Below are 21,634 nucleotides of genomic sequence, written 5' to 3'. Positions count from 1 at the left end.
GTGCTGCTCCTCCTTCCTTTCTATATGTTTTCCCCTTTAGACAACTTTGTAAAATAAATGCTTTAATTGGTATGGCTTTACATATTAAGTTAAACAAAAATTGCAATTGCACACCAGAAGGATTCATGTAAGAATGTTTGAGACAAGTTTTTTGTAAACAGAGACTTTTCACTGGCTCACTTTAAATGGTTGCTGACCTTGTTTTCTCTCTCTCTCTCTCTCTTTTTTTTTTTTTTTCTTTTCTTTGTGCCTTTTGCTTACATTTCTTAATCTCTGATCTGAACCCCTGGAGCCAGCCGAACCCTTTTCTGTGCCAGCTCCTCCTTTGTCAAGCCTCCAGGCTCCTGCCCTCCCGTGAGCCTGCGGAATGGTCCTGGGCTAACCTCTTTCTCGGTCATCTGGAGCCATGTGTTTGCTCCTAGAATGACGTAACTGACCCAGAGGGTCCCAGGGAGACTAGTGGGAAGCGTTTCCAAAGTACTTTCTGGCTGGAATCGAGGTGAACCAATATAAACATTGCATTTGCCTTCTTTCAGTTTCTTTTCCCTTTCTGATTTTCTCTTTTGTCTTCATTGAAATAGTCTTCCTTTGTTAAGATTTTCCTCCGTCTTTTGGGTTGAGCCCTTCTGGCTTGGGATTTCCTGGGGGAACTGATTGGAAATTGAAAAATTCCCTAAGGCGTTCTAGTGTCAAAGCTGGGGTTTGGATGCTCTGGCAACAAGGTGTGATTGTGTTGCTTTAGCTTCCTCATCAGCTATAATCCAAAATTTTGCACATCCAGAATCTGAAGATTCATTATATTTCTAACTTTCATGGTGACTTTTACTTGGTTCTTTCATTTATTTTGTTTTATCAAGAGAATACTGTTCTTAGTGACTTCAGAAAACCCTTTATGTTTGTCCTTTGATATTCTGTTCAGTGTTATGTATTTTTTAAAACTCTAGGGGGTCATTGTTACTCTTGTGTCCGTGGCTTTTAAAATATGTATAAATATAACATAATATTTTACACACACGCACACATATTCATTCACTTATTTCCATTGGGATAGTCTTCTGCGGATAAACTTTGGGTCCATTTCCTATCCAGTCTTGGCCCAAAATCTTTTTTGAAAACCTTGAAAGCAACCAAAAAAGGACCAATTCATTTTCAGCTTATGGACTAAGGCTCCTCTCTGTTTCCAGAGAACAGGCTGATGGGCCTGTGATGTTGATTATTTTGTTCATTTGTGTCTGACAGCTTTCAAAAAGCATGCTTGAGGGCTGACTCTGTTTCTGTGGGGTTCCCACGCCACCGTGTAAAAAGTATGTGCCTCCAAGGGCCTCTCGTTTGGCCGGGGAGGATGCCTTTGCAGGCCGAGTGCTGATCTTTATCCGCACTGTCGAGCCCGCCTTGGGGAAAGAGAAGGTAGTGCGTGGTGTGCTTTGATTGTTACTGGTCTGTTAAGCGCTTTATCAGCATACACTTGGTGTGCCTGAACCGGGATATACTTTCTTTCTTTTTCTTTTTTTTTTTTTACCGTTTATTTATTTTTGAGACAGAGAGAGACAGAGCATGAACGGGGGAGGGTCAGAGAGAGAGGGAGACACAGAATCCGAAGCAGGCTCCAGGCTCTGAGCTGTCAGCACAGAGCCCGACGCGGGGCTCAAACTCATAGACCGCGAGATCATGACCTGAGCCGAAGTCGGATGCTAAACCGACTGAGCCACCCAGGCGCCCCTGGGATATACTTTCTTAAAGGGAATTCTGTAAAACATCTGATATATCATCGATCGGAATAATAAAGGTTTTGCTTTGTTTGAAACGTGTCCAATTCAAAACACCAAGAAATCTTGGCTTTTATAGTTAGAACTGGACTGCTGGGTGGGAAGGTGCTTTTGTGGTCACTTATTTTGCTGTGGACTTGCTTCCAAGTTCGATGATGATAGACTTCCTCGGATACGGTCCTACACCCGTATTTTGTAGGATGTACACACCCTTCTCCTATAAGTCACTGAATTTGTATGCAGGTGGATCTTGAGGCCTGGTCTTCTGAGTTGTGCGGTTGTGCCTTCTGTGGGTTTGAAAAAGTGACATGACTCAGAATAGATGGAGTGGTTTTCCATGCACGTGTAGGATAGATGACTGCACAATTCAAGTAGAAGCTTCTTTGCTACCTTTGGACCTCCAGATGCTTAGGTAAAAGGCTTAGAGAAGTAGCACCTGCCATAGGTGGTCAGAGGGGCATAGAATGCCCTTACATCTTGCAAGGGAGTGCATGTCCCCAGGACTGCACAGCTTGTGGTTGAAATTACTCTTCTGAAAATGATCTTTTCTGTACATCCGGCCCCCACCCCCACCCATTTAAAAGAAGGGAGAGCATGGAGATAGAAAAGGAAATTGTTATTTCTACACAAGTGGCCAGAGAATAGGAGAATTTTTGTAAAAGTGAAGAGACCCAGGGCTCCTTCCACAGATGAGTGATAAATCCATTTGGATTTTTTTTTTAAGTTTATTTATTTATTTTGAGAGAGAGAGAAAGAGAGAGAGAGAGAGAGCATGCACATGCAGAGGAGGGACAGAGAGAGTGGGAGAGACAGAATCCCAACCAGGCTCCAGGCTTTCAGCTTAGAGCCCCACGCAGGGCTCAAACCCGTGAACAGCAAGATCATGACTTGAGTTAAGAGTCGGACACTTAACCGACTGAGCCACTCAGGCACCCTTGGATGGATTTTTATTTAAGCTAAATTCAGAAAGAAGCTGTGACAGGGAAAAAGGGTTTGAGAACTCTATTTGGAGAATTCAAGGGCCAAGAAGTGTGGTCTTGTTCCGGAATAACTTTGTGGGTGGTTGCTGAGAGGCTGGCCCCTCAGCCTTTTTCTTTTCTTTTTAAACATTTATTCATTTTTGAGAGACAGAGCACAAGCGGGGGAGGGGCAGAGAGAGAGGGAGACACAGAATCCGAAGCAGGCTCCAGGCTCCGAGCCGTCAGCAAAGAACCCGACGCGGGGCTCGAACTCACAGACCATGAGATCATGACCTGAGCCGAAGTCAGACACCTAACCAACTGAGCCACCCAGTCACTCCTACCCCTCAGCCTTTTTCAATGGGTACTTCTTTCTTGTTTTTAAGTCTAAAAGTGTGTGGGGAGATTATTCAAATGCGTGATCCAAGTGGCAGAGTAACCTTGCTTTGGAATGAGAGGAGGCAGAAGTGGCGAGCCCCCAAGGACTCTTTGAAACAGGACAGTCATCGTTGAAGTCTTTCCATAATGAGAGTCCCGAAGGACAGCTAAGAATTCGCTTGTGCCAGATAAGTTGCAGGGTTAGCTAGAAGGATGGGTCAGGAAACTATGAGAAGTGGCAAACCCGGTTTTTGTTTGGCTAGAAGTCAGCACATTTTATTGTGTCGCAGTGACCTGCTGTCGGGGGTAGGCGTAAGGTTCCCTAAGCCATACCTTTAGCTCTGATTACTCTTGTGAGTTTGGGACCATCTGTCAAGTTAGTGTTTTCATTTTCTTCGGATAAATACCCAGAAGTGAAATGGCTGGATCATACGGTAGTCTTAGGTTTAACTTTTTTTTCCCTCTATGGTTAATATTTTAAGGAACATCTGTACTGTTTTCTATAGTGGCTGCACCAATTTGCATTCTCACCAGCGGTGCATGAGCGTTCCTTTTGTCCACACTGCCAACACTTGTGCTCTGTCTCCCTCTCTCCCTCCTCACCTGTGTGCGTGTGTGTGTTGATATCTAATCCTGGTTTTTATTTGCATTTCCCTGATGATGAGTGATGTTGAATACCTTTCCATGTACCTGTTGTCCATCTGTAGGTCTTCTTCAGAAAAAATGTCTATTGAGCCCCTTTGCCTGTTTTGTTTTTTGTTTTCCAATTGAATTGTTTGTTTTGCAGTCAACTTGCGTGACTTCTTCATCTATTTTGCATATCAACCCTTATCAGATATATAATTTGCAAATTTATATGTTCTCCCATTCTGCTGGATGCCTTTTCATTTTGTTGATGGTTTCTTTTGCTGTGCAGAAGCTTTTTAGTTTGATGTAGTCCCACTTGTTTATGTCTGCTTTTGTTGCCTTTGCTTTTGGTGTCAAATCCAAAAAAATCATTGCCAAGACCAATGCCAAGGAGCTTACCCTCTATGTTTTCTTCTGGGAGTATTACAGATTGAGGTCTTATATTTAGATCTTTAATCCATTTTGAGTTTATTTTGGAGTATGGTGTAGATAGTGGTCCAATTTCTTTCTTTCTTTCTTTTTTTTTTTTTTTTTTTTTTTTGCATGTGGCTGTCCAGTTTTCACAACACTGAAGAGACTATCCTTTCCCCATTGTATATTCTTGGCTCCTTTTGAAAATTAATTGACCATGTATATGTGCATGGGTTTATTTCCGGGCTCCCTATTGATCTATAGGTCTGTTTATAGTGGCAGTACCACACTCTCGATTAATATAGCTTTGAAATATAGTTTGAAATCGGGAATTATGATGATTCCAGTTTTGTTCTTTCTTAAGATTGCTATTCAGGGTCTATCAGAGTATTAATAACACTCAATATAGCGCAACTAGTTGTAATACAGAGTTACAAGACCGACTTTGATATTTAATTCTCCAAGTTGACTGTAAGCACCTGAGGGCAGTTCATAAACTCACTGATCTGTTTAGTTGACTACCTTTTGTTTAGGGTTTTTTGTTTTTGTTTTGTTTTAATTTTTTTAATGTTTACTTATTTTTTTTTTTCAACATTTTTTATTTTATTTTTGGGACAGAGAGAGACAGAGCATGAACGGGGGAGGGGCAGAGAGAGAGGGAGACACAGAATCGGAAACAGGCTCCAGGCTCCGAGCCATCGGCCCAGAGCCTGACGCGGGGCTCGAACTCACGGACCGCGAGATCGTGACCTGGCTGAAGTCGGACGCTTAACCAACTGCGCCACCCAGGCGCCCCAATGTTTACTTATTTTTGAAAGAGAGAGGGACAGAGCACAGGAGGGAAGGAGCAGAGGCAGAGGGAGGCACAGAATCCGAAGCAGGCTCCAGGCTCTGAGCTGTCAGCACAGAGCCTGATGCGGGGCTCAAACTCACAAACTGTAAGATAGTGACCTGAACTGAAGTCAGACGCTCAACGGACTGAGCCACCCAGGCACCCCTGTTCAGGGGTTTTTGAGTTGGGTTGCTGTTCTCCTTGCAAGAATTGGAGGACTGGCACTAACTTGTCTGTACAAATGCAAGAGTTGATCCTGAGTCAATGTATACGCAATTTAATTCATAGGCTATTACGTATAGACACCAGGCTGCAATAACTGAGCGAATTTTATTTCCGGATGATTTTTCTACCTTTGGTTTCTCACACTTTTGGTCGTGAAAGGTGAAGATTTATCGAAATTTTTGTTCCCTTTCTTTGATGATTTTCTGGTTGGGGCTTTTGCTTGGATGGAAACAATCTTTCCCCTTTGTAATCACTGTGAAAACTTGTCTCCTTATAATGGAATGCAAGTGGGCACAAGTAGTCCACAGCATATGGTTTATATTTATCTGGCTTTAAATTTCTTTTGTTCAACAGTAAAACAAAGTTCTTAACATTATGTGACAGAAGGTTACCATAGATATTTTGCCAAAGCCTTCTTCATTGCCTAGGGAAACTCTAATGCCAAGGACTGTATACATGGGGTGAGTGTTTGAGAAAGAGGGTCTTCTTTTAGGAATAACAGTAAAACATGGTGTGGCCCTTGGGGAGAAGTTGCTTTTCTGAGAGCAAAAGGCAGGGCAGAACCAATCAGTGGTTAAGAGTATAGACTAAGTTGTGGTTTTGTCACGTACTGGTTGGTGACCTTGGGCAAAACCCTTACTCCTTCTGAGCCACAACTGCCTCTTTTATGAAATTAGGGTGTTGTGAGGGTGATAGGAGCTGATGTGTGTAAAATTAAAAGCACCGTGCCTACTACCTAGGAGATACTCAATAAATGTCAACTGTTATCATTATAACATTGATGAGGATGAGGAAGAGGAGGAGAATAATCTTAGGAGAGCCAGGTGAAATTGATTTTGTGCTTTTGTTTTTTAATTACATGTAAGTGTGATTTATTCATCACAGCTAGCTAGATGATCTTAGGTGGATTTGATCCCAGTAGAAATAATGATCCCCTAAGCATTGGTTATTTTATGAAATTACTGGGAAAAAGAAAATATTGATTATATTCTATATGATCACTAACTCTGAAAAATAATATATTAATGCAGTTTTCATGAGTATTAGTGGCTCATTGAGAAAACTCATGAAAATATCTCCATTGGTCTGTTTTGGTTTCAGAAGTCAAATTGAAGCACTCTACTAAGGTGAGCAGGGAATACAGGGACGCACAGAATTGTAAAATCTTACAAACCTACACAGTTTGTAAGACTCCAAACTGAACTGGCTGAGTGAACACCTCCACTGAGACATTTTCTTTGACTGTGTTATATAACATGCCTCCGTTGGCTATGTTGGTGTGTGGTATCCTTTGTGAGGTCATCAATGACATTATCCATTCAGAAGCAATGATACTGAGTTAAAGTCAATCAGCTACAAAACTCACATCCAACGGACCACCAGGCTGCTGTCTCTATGGGGAGGGCACATGCATTGTTTAGGTAAATAGAACTAGGTCTCTATTCTCGGTCCCTCCTTGTCAGGGGAACCCAGTTAGCTTGAGTCCTACCTAGTCTGTCTCTAGGCTGCTGGGGTTTCCATTGTCGTGTGATAGGCACCCATGTGAACATACAAAGGCACTAGGAATCGTGGTGGGCTGTAACAAATGAGTGCCTTCCAAATTGGCTTAGTTGAGGTTTTCAGTTATCAGAGCAACCTTGGACGTAAGGTTTTGCATAGAGTTGGCTGATGAATGGCGGCCCCTAGCCATCATATACAAGTTGTTTGGCATAACTTGGGAAAGAGGGCATGTTTGACAAAGAGAACTCCAGCAGTAGAGAAACATATGCCTGTGAAATATTTTCTCTGATGACAATCTTAATAAAAAAAAGATGGGTCTTAGGATTTATTACTTTGTCAGAAGGAGTGAGATCAGAGGAAAAATAAAATTTTCAGAAATGCCAACTTTTATTTTAGTATGTAATTTATAGTATTCCAAAATAAATTTTCTATAGAATCGCAGTTATCCACTTCACTGAAATTCTTTGATTTAACGTAGTTACGCTAATAGATTCTATTCATCCTATACGGACCCAAACATTTTAACGGTGACATAACTTACGTTGAGATATCTATATGTTCTTTACCATCCCTAGGTTAAAACTGACTTTATATTAAATACTTTCCTGAGTCATAAGATACCTGTAGAGGATAAGGTATGTTGTCCAGACAGGTCTGACCTCCACCCATTCAGGAAAGTAGGGGGGTGCCTTCCCTGTAAGGTGTGGGTGTGCCAGCTACTCTGGTGGATGAAAGTCTTAGATCAAATTGCTCACTATCAACTCTAAGTTAGAACTATTACCACTTCTTCTCCTTCTTCCTCTTCTCCTCCTTCTTCTTCTCCTTCTTCCTCTCCTTCTTCTTTTTATGTGATCACACAGTGTTATCTTTTTTTTTTTTTTAGTTTAGCAAAATAAAAGCTGGCAAGAGTTCTTTTAGTGGAATTTTCATTTTTATTCCCTTTTTGTGTGTGTTGTTTCTGACAAAGTTAAAGTATATTGAAGCCCTCAAAAACACTTTAAAAAATTTCATGAGTCCCATGGCACAATATGTATGTGTGTATGTGTGTGTATATATGTATATGTATATATGTACATATGTATATATGTATTTCAAGGTGAGAAGAAAGTCAAGGAGCTAATGCAATATAAGGCTTTATTCAGAAATATATAGTAAGCACGAAGACTGCTTCATATGAAGGGGCTCCCTTGAAAATTGTGGTGCCATGCAACCTGGCTAGAAGAAAACTTTTTTTGTTAAGTTCCCATAGTGAAAGGAATTATGGCAATCACTAGCAATGATCTTCTGCCATTTTGTGAAAGGATCATGCATGGTTTCCTTTCACTTAAAAAAAAATTTTCTTTTTAAATTTTTATTTTAGAAGGAGAGAGAGAGCACAAGCCTGGGGCGGGGGGGGGGGGGGGGCGGCAGAGAGAGAGAGAGAAAATCTTAAGCAGACTCTGTGCTCAGTGTGGAATCCTACACAGGGCTCAATCCTAAGACCCTGGGATCATGACCTGAGCCGAAATCAAGAGGAGGACACTCAACTGACTGAACCACCCAGGGTCCCCTCCGTTGACTTTTTCCCTGTCAAGTGTAGACTCCTTTAGCGACAAGGACTGTGTTGGCTCTTGGCTCTAGTGAGAGCTTCCTTAGGAGGACAAAGCTCAGGAAGGGAGTCGTGCTGCAGTTTGAGTTAAAAACGTGCCAAAGAACCTGAAGTAAATGTGAAGCTCACTCTGGGCTAGTGTCAGACCTCCCCCAGTTCTCCCTGTGGAAGGGATTAGCAGTGGAACAAATCTGCAAGTACAGATACACAATACCATTTCTTGTCACGGCTCTCTTGACTTTATACTGTGTAAATATCCTCGGTTGTCTCTTAATTTGCTCTCCTCTTTAATTCCTGTTGGAAGGCCACTCTTACGTGGTCAGTTCCCTGGTCTCCTTTTTTTTGAGCGTTGTTTTTGGCCCATTATAACTTCCTTATTTTCTGTTTTGTTTTCTAGTTTAGCACAGTTTCAGAATTGCGAGTCTCTTTTTATTATGGGGATTGTTATCTAATAAAAATCCTAATTCACTTCTTTCTGTTTCCTTTTTGTTTTTCTTTGTAGGGTAAGAAATGGCATTTCAAAAGGCAGTGAAAGGGACTATTCTTGTTGGAGGAGGTGCTCTTGCAAGTGTTTTAGGCCTCTCTCAGTTTGCTCATTACAGAAGGAAACAAGTAAGTAATTATGCATGTATTGATTACAATATGAAACTTAAATCTGTTAAAGAACTATGTATGGGGCATGTGTATGTTAATGGTTTTGTTTAGAAATTACGGTCTCAACTTGATCTGAAAGGCACTAATTTGGAACACGACCTTAATGGTCCGTGAGAACTATGGTGTTATCTCATTTTTTTTAAAAGTGAATTTCTCTATCAGAAAGCATTATATTATTTAGCCACTGTTGTGGCTCTTTGGTTTTAAAAGAGTGCCTCATTTCCAAGCCCCAGGCTTTGTTCATTTTAGGCTTTCCTTGTCCAATTCATCCAAATGTCTGGATACCTTCTATGTTCCTGCCAAAAGTTTGTCTTATTAGAAGGCAGGCAGGCATCTGAGACAGGAAATGGAAAAGAGTCTATACAAAGGGCCCAGCTTTGAATCTTGGTTTTACTCCTTAAAGGTTTTCTTACTTAGGTAGTATCACTTGATGGTAGATAAAATTTTTAATGGGAGAAAGCCATGAAATGAGATTGGTGTGAAGTTTCCAAATAGTTTGAAGGGCTCAGTTTATTTTCATTTTATTTTTAATTTTTTTTTTTTTTTCCCTTTGCACTACAACTATGCCAAATTGATGCCAGGAAATAATTTTGATGACTGGTTTTGTTCCTTTTAGGCTTGAAATGCTGGTAGTCACCCTAGTAATTAGTATTAGTCTCCTGCTCTCCCTTCCCCATGTCACCGGGGCATTTTATGATACCAGCTTGGTAGTGCATTCTCGATTCAAAGATGAAGGTAAAGGAATTTGGGAAGCTGTTTGCAGCCAGACTGTTAACTACTCATTTTTTGCATTTTTGCGAGAGCCTTGACGCCATGGGTTGTCTTGCCCTTGTCTTTTTCTTTGTGTTCCAAGACAATGGAGCCAGCCACAGTCCTTAGAGTCCAGGTCCTGAATGAGAAATACTACTTTAAAAACACATATTAAGAAGAATCAACTTGGGGCGCCTGGGTGGCTCAGTCGGTTGGGCGTCTGACTTCGGCTCAGGTCATGGTCTAGCGGTCTGTGAGTTCGAGCCCCGTGTCGGGCTCTGTGCTGACAGCTCAGAGCCTGGAGCCTGTTTCAGATTCTGTGTTTCCCTCTCTCTGACCTTCCCCCATTCATGCTCTGTCTCTCTCTGTCTCAAAAATGAATAAACGTTAAAAAAAAAAATTAAAAAAAAAAAAGAATCAACTTGTTGGCTTATAGTTAAAAACAAAACACAAAACAGACACATGCACAAAGGCTCATTTTTAGTGCTTCTTCCTAAAGACAGACAGAATTGAATAGGTTGCGTTAGTCTTTTTCATTCTTACCTGTGAGCACATTGCCCGTGAGGCTTCCCCAGGTGTATGCCTTGCAGGTATTATTGACTGACTTGCTAGGAAGCGCGTCTTCACTCATGGATCACGCCCGATGCGCTATTCCTTTAGTTTTCATTTTTTTACTTCTTTAAAGTTTATTTATTTATTTTGAGGGAGACAGAGGCAGCATGAGTGGGGGAGGGGTAGAAAGAGGGAGAGAGAGAGAGGATTCCAAAACAGGCTCCACGCTGCCGGTGCAGAGCCAGATGCGGGGCTTGAACTTACGAAACCGTGAGACCATGACCTGAGCTGAAACCAAGAGTCAGATGCTTAACTGACCGAGCTACCCAGGCGCCCCCGATGCACTATTCCTTGCATGCAAGGAATGCCCCTCGAATGACTGCCCTGGCTAAGCTCATTACTGTCAACACACCCGACTTGGTGCTGTTTGTGGGGGAGACCTTAGTAGGCAATGAGGCCGTGGACCAGCTGGGCAAATTCAACGGAGCCTTGGCTGACCATTCTATGGCTCAAACGCCTCGGCTCATTGACGGCATCGTCCTTACCAAATTTGATACCATCGATGACAAGGTGGGAGCTGCTATTTCTATGACCTACATCACAAGCAAAGCCATCGTCTTTGTGGGCACTGGCCAGTCTCAACGCTGTGACCTACGCAGTCTCAACTCTAAGGCTGTGGTGGCTGCCCTCATGAAGGCTCAGTTGCCTCGGTTGCTTAAAAATAAGTGTGAAGGGGCGCCTGGGTGGCGCAGTCGGTTAAGCGTCCGACTTCAGCCAGGTCACGATCTCGCAGTCCGTGAGTTCGAGCCCCGCGTCAGGCTCTGGACTGACGGCTCGGAGCCTGGAGCCTGTTTCCGATTCTGTGTCTCCCTCTCTCTCTGACCCTCCCCCGTTCATGCTCTGTCTCTCTCTGTCCCAAAAATAAATAAAAAAAAAACGTTGAAAAAAAAATTAAAAAAAAAAATAAGTGTGAAACGATGCTGCTTCTGCTGAAGCTGTTTCAGAAGTGCAGTTCTGTCTGGGACATGGGCTTTAATGGATTGGGTTACTTCTGCCATCTTTACCAGGGCCATCTGAAATGACACTGGCAAATGCCAGCACCAGAGGTCACAATATCTAATATAATGTTGCCAAATTTGTATGCGATTTATCTCTGTAACCCACAGCGAGCATGTTCTACTTCAGAGTTTATAACTTTACTTTGTGCTTGGGTAATACTGTTTCATATGTTTTGTTTGTTTGCTTTTTCTTTTTCTTTTTTCTTTTTTTTTTTTTAATTTTTAATGTTTATTTACTTTTGAGAGAGAGAAAGAGACAGAGTACGAGTGGGGTAACGGCACAGAGGGAGGGAGACACAGAATCCGAAGCAGGCTCCAGGCTCTGAGCTGTCAGCACAGAGCCCAAAGCGGGGCTCGAACTCACAAGCCACAAGATCATGACCTGAGTTGAAGTCAGACGCCTAACTGACTGAGCCACCCAGGTGCCCCCATCTGTTTGCTTTTTCTTAATCTCACAGAGTGAACAGTCGATACTGCCTCTAATCAATCAAGGTAGGGGTGAATTTTAGTCAGTAAAATCAAGGCAAAACAAGGGTCTTTTGATTTCTGGGTCATTTTGCCATTTTCTCCTTCCTAAGTTAGACATCCTGACCACCCTAGTAGCGAAATGAAACAGATACCAGCAGTTTCAAGTCATTTATAATTTTAATGTGACAAGTTCTTTTGAGAAGAATCACCATGGGCATATTCAATCAATGAGTTGCATAAGACTTTCACCCAAGCATGTGCATTCTTTTGTGGTGATTCCTGTCCCTTAAAGCCACTACCATGAGCATATTTTTGGGTAGCAGGTTGGTATGTAGCCCTAGGGATTAGGAAAAAAAAAAAAAAGAGAGAGAGAGAGAGAGAGAGAGGGGAGGTGAGGGGGGAGGGGAGACAACTCATTTGAGCCACTGACATAAAATGACCAGGGGCCTCAGCTGTCCTTTCTCAGAAAATATCTGCCAATCAGAGCCATTCTGGGGGCTTTTCAATGGTCAAGAAAAAATCTGCCCCTTAATACCCATTGTTTGGCTACATTGTGTAGAAGCTGTCTCCTTAAAAATGCTCCATTTTTCTGCAGAGCAATAAAATGCTTAAAGTATGGGCTTGTGTTTTTATATTTTTTTCAGTCTTCTAAGATGATTCTAACTGATAAATTGTTCTCCTTTAAGAATAAGTTGGTGTTGAAAGTACAAGATACTGAAGTATAAGAAAGCCATCTGTCGAGTTCAAGTCCAGGCACATTTTGCTGGCATTCCCGCACCTACTGTTGTGTCTCCTTTGACTCCTAACCGGTGCTCATTTGATAGCTGGAGCACGAAGCTTCCTACCTTAAATACCCGTTCCGAAAACAAACGGGTTGATTGTAAAAGTTGGTCAATTGTTAAAGCACATTTGACTAAGACAGTGCTGTGTCTAAGTGTTTACGTGCCAGGCCAGCTCACACAAAGCCTTTGAAATCAATTCTACAGTTTAATTACCTTGTATTTGCGAGGGGGATAATAGAAGGAAAGCTCTTATACATTCAGTTTTTGGGTTTTTTTATTAAACAGAAAACACTATGAAATCAAATAAGATCTTGTTCACTTACCTTTTAGCCACTTGCTTGAATAAAAGCTATTGTAGGTGAGGAGATAGAGACCTTTGGGAGACTCTGGCATTTCCGGAGGCAAGTTGGGGGTTAGAGGTAATAGTAATGATTTTTTGGTCTCACTTCATAGTATGGCTTTCCCTCATACGAGCATATTGTGAAAATTTATATTTTGTTTTTCAGTGATCAGGTGTATCCGTCGTTGACCCAAGGGAAGCCTAGAGACTTTTTTCCTTGTGAGATAAATACATCAGAGTTAGAAGGGATGAATATCATGACTTAAGGAGATATCACTAATTATTACTATCATTATTATTATTATTATTTTCTTTTGAAGCTGGAGCAACCTAAATTTTCCTATTCCAGTGAGGAAGCTGAGGGGGGAAAAGGGATGAATGATGGCTGACATTTTTTGACCGTGTATCCCTGCAGAAAAGGAGTTTTGTGGCCACAAATGGCATCCACTTTTCAGGCTCGCTTCAGTTACGCATGTAGGGTTTTTTTTGAGTGGTCTTGGAGAGGCTTCCTATTCGTTTCATTTTTCTCCTTTTATTTCCTCACCCACAAATAGGTGATTAAGTTTCCACAAAGTCTTGGTTTTCCTCTCCCCAGACCAGCTGTATTCCAAGGACCAGGAGGCTGAGGAGTGGGTCTAAACCTCTTACCACTTGAATCCCCACCAGGGGTGCGGCAAGCAAGCACCTCTGCAGTGGTGTGCTGAGTTTTGAGAGCAAGTTATTTACCATTCACTATTTACTAGAGGTCTGTTTAATAATAAACTTTTGATTGGAAGGGACTTGGAAGACATCCAGTCTTCCTCTGGGGACAGGATGCTCGTTAGTGATTCCTTTATCTCTAGTGAAGGGAAAGTGTTACTTCATGGGTGCGTCTTCTTTTCTAATTTCAAGCCAATGGGAGACCAGAATGGATGGAGAGGGGAGTTGAAATTAGGAGAGAAGGCCTTGGGTACTTTTAGAGCCAGTAAACTTTAGTGAGGAGCGGAAGTAGAGAGTGTTAAAGTTGGGGTTGCATATGAGGGTTCCTCAGGGAGGTGGGAAGAAGGCGGGTGGCCGGGGAGAATGGGGCAAAAACAGGGTAGGTGTGCAAAGATTTGACTGAGGGTTGCCCCAGGCTTTTGCCTTTCATTATAGACCAAAGGAATTTTTGAAACTTTTTTTTTTTAAACTCAACGTTTATTTCATACCTTCTAGGTCTAACTGGAAACACTGGTGTGATGGTGTGGGCTTCTTTCTAACCCCAGAGGTGTGGTTGATGTAACAAAGATCTATTTAGGTCTGAGGTCTATTTAGGTCTGGGCCCTCTCACGTAATACATACTCAGTTTGTTCCTTCCATTACCCACTCTGAAGGTGTAGTGGGCTTTGTGAGCCAGCTCTGAGGTGAGGCCTGAAAACCACTGAGAGCTTTCTCAAAGCCCGGATGCGAAAGTTTTCTTTTTTTTCTTTTCTTTTTTCTTTTTTTTTTTTCCTGTACCTTGCATAGGCAGGGAATGGGCTTCAGGGTATGGAAATCAAGGTCTCTTTTCAGTTTGAGGAATGATTGTATTGGAATCAGGGAACATAGAGATTCTCGCTGATTGAATTTCCTTCCATTCGAGAGCGATATAACATACGGGAGGAGAGTATGATCTTGACAAAGATTGCCTGTATCCAACACTTAGCTCTACTGAAGAGCTAAGAGACTATGGACAGTTTTCTTAAGTTCTCTGGACCTCATTTTCCTTTGTCTGTAAAATAGGGAGAACAAAGGTACTTTCCTCCCAAGATTGTTGAAGAGCAATAAAGCCTGAAAGAGTTTCTGGAACATAGTAGGCTTTCAAAAAGTGTGACCTAGTATTGGATTCCCGGGTGATACGAATATAAAGTGTGGCTGTAAGCAGCAGGAACGTTGTTCTTGTTCCTGGCGATCCTTGCATTCAGGGCTACCTTGTTAAGACTTCTGAGATCTGCAGCAATGGTATGTCCTTCCTCTGAGGTTGTAAGAGAATGGCTAGAAAGCAGGTGTACAAATACCTTCTGTTTTCTCTTTGCCTTGCTTCCTGATCTGACAATGAGCCAATAACCAGGTGGACAATCCCAATTATTGACTTAAACTCTTTTTCTGTTTTCTGTTGTAAGGAATAAATTCCTTGAAGTTCCTGCTGTTTCTTCTCTTTTTTTTTCCCCCCTTAGGCTTTTTATGAGTTATGACAGGCTTGATTTATACGGCTGATATGTTTCTAAAAAGTTATGTGACTAGAGCATTTTTGATAAATTAATTTTACATAGTACAATGCTATTTTTTGGAATTCTATGGTGAAACATATGAAAAACTATTTTTAACAAGGTCCATTTTGGGGGGGGGGAGGGAAGATTCTCTTGTATCATTTTAGCTTAAAGTGGAATGCAATTAGGCTTATTATTTTCCAGTCATTGATGTAGTACTAGTAATTATTGACAGGATCTTTATGCTTTGCAAAATAGCCTCTTACTTTGTAGGAGTTAGTAATTTACTATACTTGTGAATGGCTTACAAAATACTAGAATTCACTCTGCTATGTGCATGAATTAGGGGAACATGAAGAAATGGTTGTGGTGATGGGTTACGTGAGTTGAATTACAGGTAAAACTATATTACCTCCATTGTTAGTATCATCAAAACTTAGAAGGAAAAATACATGTGCTAATGAGAGGCAAAGTGATGTATGAACAGTTAAAATCCATAGGAATTTTGAGCACATTTTTTTAATTCGTAATTTCGGTCTCTTCTCGATACATTATTTGTAAGAGATTCTAATAAAGCAGAGCCTTTTGACTTATATACCAGCCACTCCAAATATAAAAGATGGGAATGGAGAAGGAGTAAAAATAGAATGATCATCTCTAGTGAAAGTAAGATCAACTTTGGGACTTATTTTAACGGACCCCCCGATTGAACAGATATTTAGCTTCCTGAATTTGTCTGTTACACAAGTGTGGCGGGGTTTTGGTGAGCCTGTTCATGTGCACAGTTTATGCAAGTTTTCAGAACTCCTGTTTCTTCATAAAGTAGGTTAATGTCATTTAATCCTAGGTTTTCTTTTTCCCCCCTGCCAAGCACCAAGTCAGTGTATACAAGCCAGTGATCATGATACCTGCCACAAAGCAGGTCTTTAGTATCTGTCTAATACTTTCCCTTCCCCTGATGTAGGATATGAACATATGAAACAGATCTAGCCCTATTAGGCGTAGCAAGAATGCTGTAACACTAGATTTATTTACATAGCTGAGCTTTTGTTTGGCTTAATGTGGCTTCTATTAACTGCTGGAGAGAGAAGCTGGTAGAGGGTAGAGAAACATGAAGTTCAGATGAATGTCTGTTGAAGAGAAATAAAAATCATAAGCAAATGCTGGTGAAGGATGTAGAGCAGTAGGTAGCCTCATCTATTGCTGGTGAGAATACAAAATGGTACAGCTATTTTGGAGGACAGTTTGGCAGTTTCTTACAAAACTAAACATATTCTTCCCGTACGATCCAGCAATCACTGTCATTGATATTTACCCAAAAGACTTGGAAAGTATGTTCACACAAAAACCTGCACAGGAGTGTGTCTAACAGCTTTATTCATAATTACTAAGACTTGGAAGCAAGCAAGATGTCCTTTAGTAGGTGAAGATCCAGATAAACTGTGGTGCATCCAGACAATGGACTATTATTCAATACTAAAAAGAAATGAACTATTGTGCCACAAAGAGACATGGAAGAAAAAATGAGAATGGAAGGACTCCACTATGGAGTCTCCAAAACTATTGGAGTCAGTTAAAAGATCAGGGATTGCCCCCAGGGTGTGTGGGGGAGATGAATAGGCAGAACACAGACAATTTTTAGGACAGTGAAACTACTCGGTGTGATATTATAATGATGGATATATGTTATCATGCATTTGTACAACCCCATAAAATGTACAACATTAAGGGTGAACTCTTTTTGTGTGTGTGTGTGTGTTTTTAATTTTTTTTTTTTTTTTTGAGACAGAGAGAGAGAGAGAGAGAGAGAGAGAAAGAGAGAGAGGGAGAGAGAGAGAATGAGCAGGGGAAGGGCAGAGACAGAGAGGGGGACAGAGGATCCAAAGCAGGCTCTGTGCTGACAACTGAGAACCCTATGTGGAGCTCAGAATCACAAATCATAAGATCATGACCTGAGCACTCAGGCACCCCAAGAGTGAACTCTTAAGTAAACTGTCAACTTCAGGTGATTCTAATGTGTCGATGTAAGTTCATTCTTGGTTAAAAAAAAAAAAAAAAAAAAAAAAAAAAAAGCACCATTCTGGTGAATGTTGTTGATAAAGGCAAAGTATGTATGAGGGCAGAAGGTATGTGGAAAACCCTTGGATCTTTTTCTCAATGTTGTAATTCTAAAACTGCTATACAGAATAAAGCCTATAAAATAAACAAACACACAGATAAAATTTAAAATCATAAGCACAGTACTTAAGATGTGATGTCAGTTAAGAAATTTTGAATTATAAAAAATTCCACTCACATTACTTTTCAGTAGCATCTTTGGATGTAACAGTTTATTTACTTTTTGAGCATGCTTAATATCTTTAAGAATCTAACCTCAGTTATAAATATTCTTCTGGTTCCTAAGCTAAAGAGTATCTGTGGCTTTGAAATCAGTATAATCTTCCTGAGCACTGATGTAGCTGAAATTATTACATGACACGTTTGCTATATGCTTACCAGATTGATCTTAACTTAGTCAGTTCCAGCTACGAGACTTGTTTGTTCTAATAACCATCTCCAGAGGCATTTTCATGGGTTCATAAACAGCCTTTTTCTTAAAAAGATCTTATGGAGTTCTGTAATGGCAACTGTTCTTGAAACAGTCTTCATTTTTGTTGACTTTAATGTTTAGGTGGGGAACGATAGTGTTAGATACCGAATGAAAAATGCATATTAAGGAGGAGAATGGATTAGTGGTTAAGTAACAGGCTCCTTGGTCCCATCTGCCTGCTTAAAGAGCTGTGGCTTCAGCATTATATCAAATATAAAGGTAGAAATGTCTTTGCACTGTGGCTTAGTGGGGCTTGTGTTTGATGATCTGTCCTTCCAGCTTTATTTTTTCTTTTGTTGTTTTAAAATATGATTTATTGTCAAAGTGACTAACATACAGGGTATGCAGTGTGCTCTTGGTTTTGGGGGTAGATTCCTGTGATTCATCGCTTACATACAACACCCAGTGCTCATCCCAACAAGTGCCCCCTCAATGCGCATCACCCATTTTCTTCTCTGCCTGACCCCTCCATCCACCCTCAGTTTGTTCTCTGTATTTAAGAGTCTCTTATCATTTGCCTCCCACCCTCTCTGTTTGTAACTGTTTTTTCCCCTTCCCTTCCCCCATGGTCTTCTGTTAAGTTTCTCAGGATCCACATATGAGTGAAAACATATGGTATCTGTCTTTCTCTGATTGAGTTATTTCACTCAGCATAATACCCTCCAGTTCCATCCACGTTGCTACAAATGGCATGATTTCATTCTTTCTCATTGCCAAGTAGTATTCCATTGTATATATACACCACATCTTTATCCATTCATCAGTTGATTGTCCTTCGAGCTTTATATGTACGGACTTATTTTTCTGTAAACGATGGGTCTTTATCCACGAGGGGAGTATTCTGAACTATGTATAGACTGTATGCAGGGTAGGTGAGTTGTGAATCTTGGGTTGTAATGCTAAACATATCTCATAGTTGTGTATTAATTTGAGCAAGCTAATGATGTAATAAACAACTGCCGGAGCTCACTGGGTTATCACCATGAGGGCTTATTTCTTCCTCATAGTACAGTTCAGTGAAGATAGATGGGGGACCTGCTTGTGGCAATCATTCAGAGATCTATGTGGCTCTGGCATATTATAGTACTTTTTGACCCACTGGATCATTTCCACCCAATGCTAAGGGAGGGTGGGAGGGAAATGCAATCCAGCAGTGTTCTCTGGAGGAAGAGAAAAAGTTTTAAGCATCTAGCCATTACATCTGTGTCCTGACTTTAGCTTCTAATTTGATTGACAAGCAAGCTGCATTTCTTTTGATGAGAGTTTTATTGTTAGAGTATAGGCCAAAGACTCTACCGTTCACTTGCTTCTCTCGTTGAAAACTCTGTGCATAGATTCCTGGAAGAACTGTTTTTCTCCTAGAAACACAACGGAATGTGTTGGGGTTGCCTCTGATAGCTAAAGCGTGATGAGGACTATGAGTACACTGTATCTTCCATAAGGCCAGTTTGAACTATTCTTACCTCCTCTATATGGTTAACTGTTTCTTCAGAGGCATGTTTCATCAGAGCACTAAAATTATGCAGGCAGAGCTGGAAATGTTCTTTGAAGAGCATCCTATCATCTTCCTTATAATTTTGGTTTTTATTTAACACTTAGCTCTCAACACGGGGCCATGGCAATATCTCTGAGTTATAACTCACATCAGGCCTTCGAGGAGTTTGCAATGCTATTTTATTGCTGGCATACAAAATCAGCGAGGTTAACTGTACTGCTAGAGGTCACACAGTGAGTCAACGACTGAGCTATGATTAGCGTTGACAGCTGGTGAGCTTCTAGGCTGTTGCTAACTGAGCAACATTGACATTCATTCTGATTTGACTTTGCATTTCATTTTCAACTATTTATTCATTTTGAGGCCTCTTTAAGAAACTTTTTAGGATATTGTGGAACTGAGGAAACTTTCTATAAATGCTTTGGGGAGAGTCCCTTCACTCCCTTTCCTTCTCCCCATCTTCTAGCTTAATAGTTAAATTATGTTTGTGTTAGGACAGCTTCCTCTAGGTAGAGTTTGGGCAGATTAAGAAGAAAATCGGCGATGTTGATTTTACTCGCTTCCCTTATTTTGCAATTTGTGGTTTTTCAACAAAGACATTCTTAGATCTAATTATATGCTTGTGAGTAGAAACTAGAAATGTTATAAAAAAGTGTATATTTGAAGAACTAATCCACAAGAGAAATGGAAAGTGTGCATCACAAATTTGACCCAGAACTATTTTGAACATCAAGGTAAAATGTAGCTGAGGGCCATCTGGGTTGTAAAGCTGAGAAATGATCATTTGTCTCATTGGGTCAGAGTTTTATTCACCTGAGACGGATGGGGGAAGGATGAACCCCCTGTATCCACTTCCAGATGTATGTGTTGGGGAGGTTTTTAAGAAAAAGTGCTATTTCATGGAACCCTGGATGTCAACTTGACTGCCCAGTGCAGCTGGCCACGGGCTAGGCAGACTCCCTAAGACTTCTGATTTCACTGATGGTCATTGACGGCTCCCTGCTCTATGGGTGCCCAAGAGGCTGGTGGATCAAGGGACCCAGATAAGCTACACGTACAAAGAGAGCCCAGCATAGCTGAGGTCATGGAATATGGAGTCAAACCTGGGATCAAATTCTGATTGTCTCCATTACCTGCACAAGGAATAACTAACCTCACTCTCCTTAGTGGTCAAAGGATGCCTCTGTTCTGTGGTAATTGTTAGACCTGTAGAAGCTAGCTCATTAGAGTGTGAGGACCAGTAGCAGCCGGGCAGACCCCAGGACTGGCTCTTCCCCCTCTGTCCAGCCTGAGCCCAGGCTTCCTCTCCAGATCCTCTGGTTCTTAGCACAGCTGTTAGAAGAGCTGTTAGTAGAGCAGTATCAAGTTGAGACAACTCCAAATACATTTTTTCTGAAATATTTATTTGAGAACCAGTAACACATATCCCCCCAAAACCTCAGATCATGTAATCAGTTATGATATGAGTTTACCTGAAGTAGATTCAGACAGAGCCAAAGGGTTTTGCCGCTTTTTCAGCCGTAAAAAAATTATACAGCTTGAGGTGCCTGGGTGGCTCAGTCAGTTAAGCGTCCGATTTGATTTTGGCTCAGGTCGTGATCTCACGGTTCCTGAGTTTGAGCCCGCTGTTGGGCTGTGTGCTGATAGTGCTGAGCCTACTAGGGATTCGGGCTCACTCTCTCTCTGCCCCTTCCCCACTTGCTCTTTCTCTCTCTCTCTCTCTCTCTCTCTCTCTCTCTCTCTCTCTCAAAATAAATAAAAATAAACTTAAGAAAAAGTTTTGCAATTTAATAGTTTGGCTATATCATGAGCTGTTCAGAGAGCTTCTCTGTGATATCTCAAATGAATGGCAGCCACTTAAAGGCGGGGTAACACCTTGTAGGTGCACTGCCACTCCCATCTCAGCCATCCCCAGAAGGAAGGACTTGTTTTTTTCTTCTCTGGTCCCCAGTGGAGAGGACAGTCTACCCATTAGCAACTGTTCCCACAGAGTAATCATGAGTCCCTCACTGAGTATGCTCACAGGGAGAAATGCTGCTCACTGTCATGTAAGTAAAAGAAAAGACATCACTGTTCGCAGTCCCGAAGTGATTCAGGAGGTGAAGGCCATTAAAACATGTTAAGATTCCCCGTAAGGAGATGCAGGTTGTGTTTCCTTTCCAGGAAAATACAAATATTGTTGGTCTTTTTCAGTGACAACAAAAGGCCGGGCAGTTTCCCTTAACTCTAACAGTTCCATTACCAAGATGTGATTGAATCACACGATACGGGAGAGAGATAGTTGCCGTATAAAGTGATTTGCATGAAACCCTACTTTATACTCCAGTTATTACTGCACGTGATTACAGGACAACCTGGTTGTTAATTGCGTGTGGTCTTTGAATATGCACTTCTTTCAGAAATAGACACTAATTATTAGATCTTGTTTTCGGTCTCACCTGAAGTTGCAAAT

At 41.3% G+C, this 21,634-nt stretch overlaps 1 protein-coding gene across 5 annotated transcripts in view; it reads left to right on the top strand.

Annotated features, from left to right (window-relative positions):
- The window catches only part of GPD2 (glycerol-3-phosphate dehydrogenase 2), a 220,100-nt gene that overhangs the window by 106,182 nt on the left and 92,284 nt on the right, over nucleotides 1-21,634 (top strand). For 4 of the 5 annotated variants that reach the window (XR_009257520.1, XM_058715227.1, XM_058715226.1 and 1 more), the window contains exon 2: nucleotides 8,789-8,898. Coding sequence is in view for 4 of the 5 variants with exons in the window: in XM_058715227.1 (XP_058571210.1) it covers nucleotides 8,797-8,898 (102 nt within the window). In the remaining variant the exon portion in view is untranslated. Of the gene's footprint in view, nucleotides 1-6,519; nucleotides 6,620-8,788; nucleotides 8,899-21,634 lie in introns of those variants that run through there. The other variant, XM_058715225.1, reaches the window with a different exon arrangement.

This window comes from Neofelis nebulosa, chromosome 2, assembly GCF_028018385.1.
Source record: "Neofelis nebulosa isolate mNeoNeb1 chromosome 2, mNeoNeb1.pri, whole genome shotgun sequence".
In the NCBI taxonomy this organism is placed as follows: Eukaryota; Metazoa; Chordata; class Mammalia; order Carnivora; family Felidae; genus Neofelis; species Neofelis nebulosa.
The sequence above is the reverse complement of the archived record's forward strand: the minus strand, read 5'-3'. Positions and strand labels throughout refer to the sequence as shown.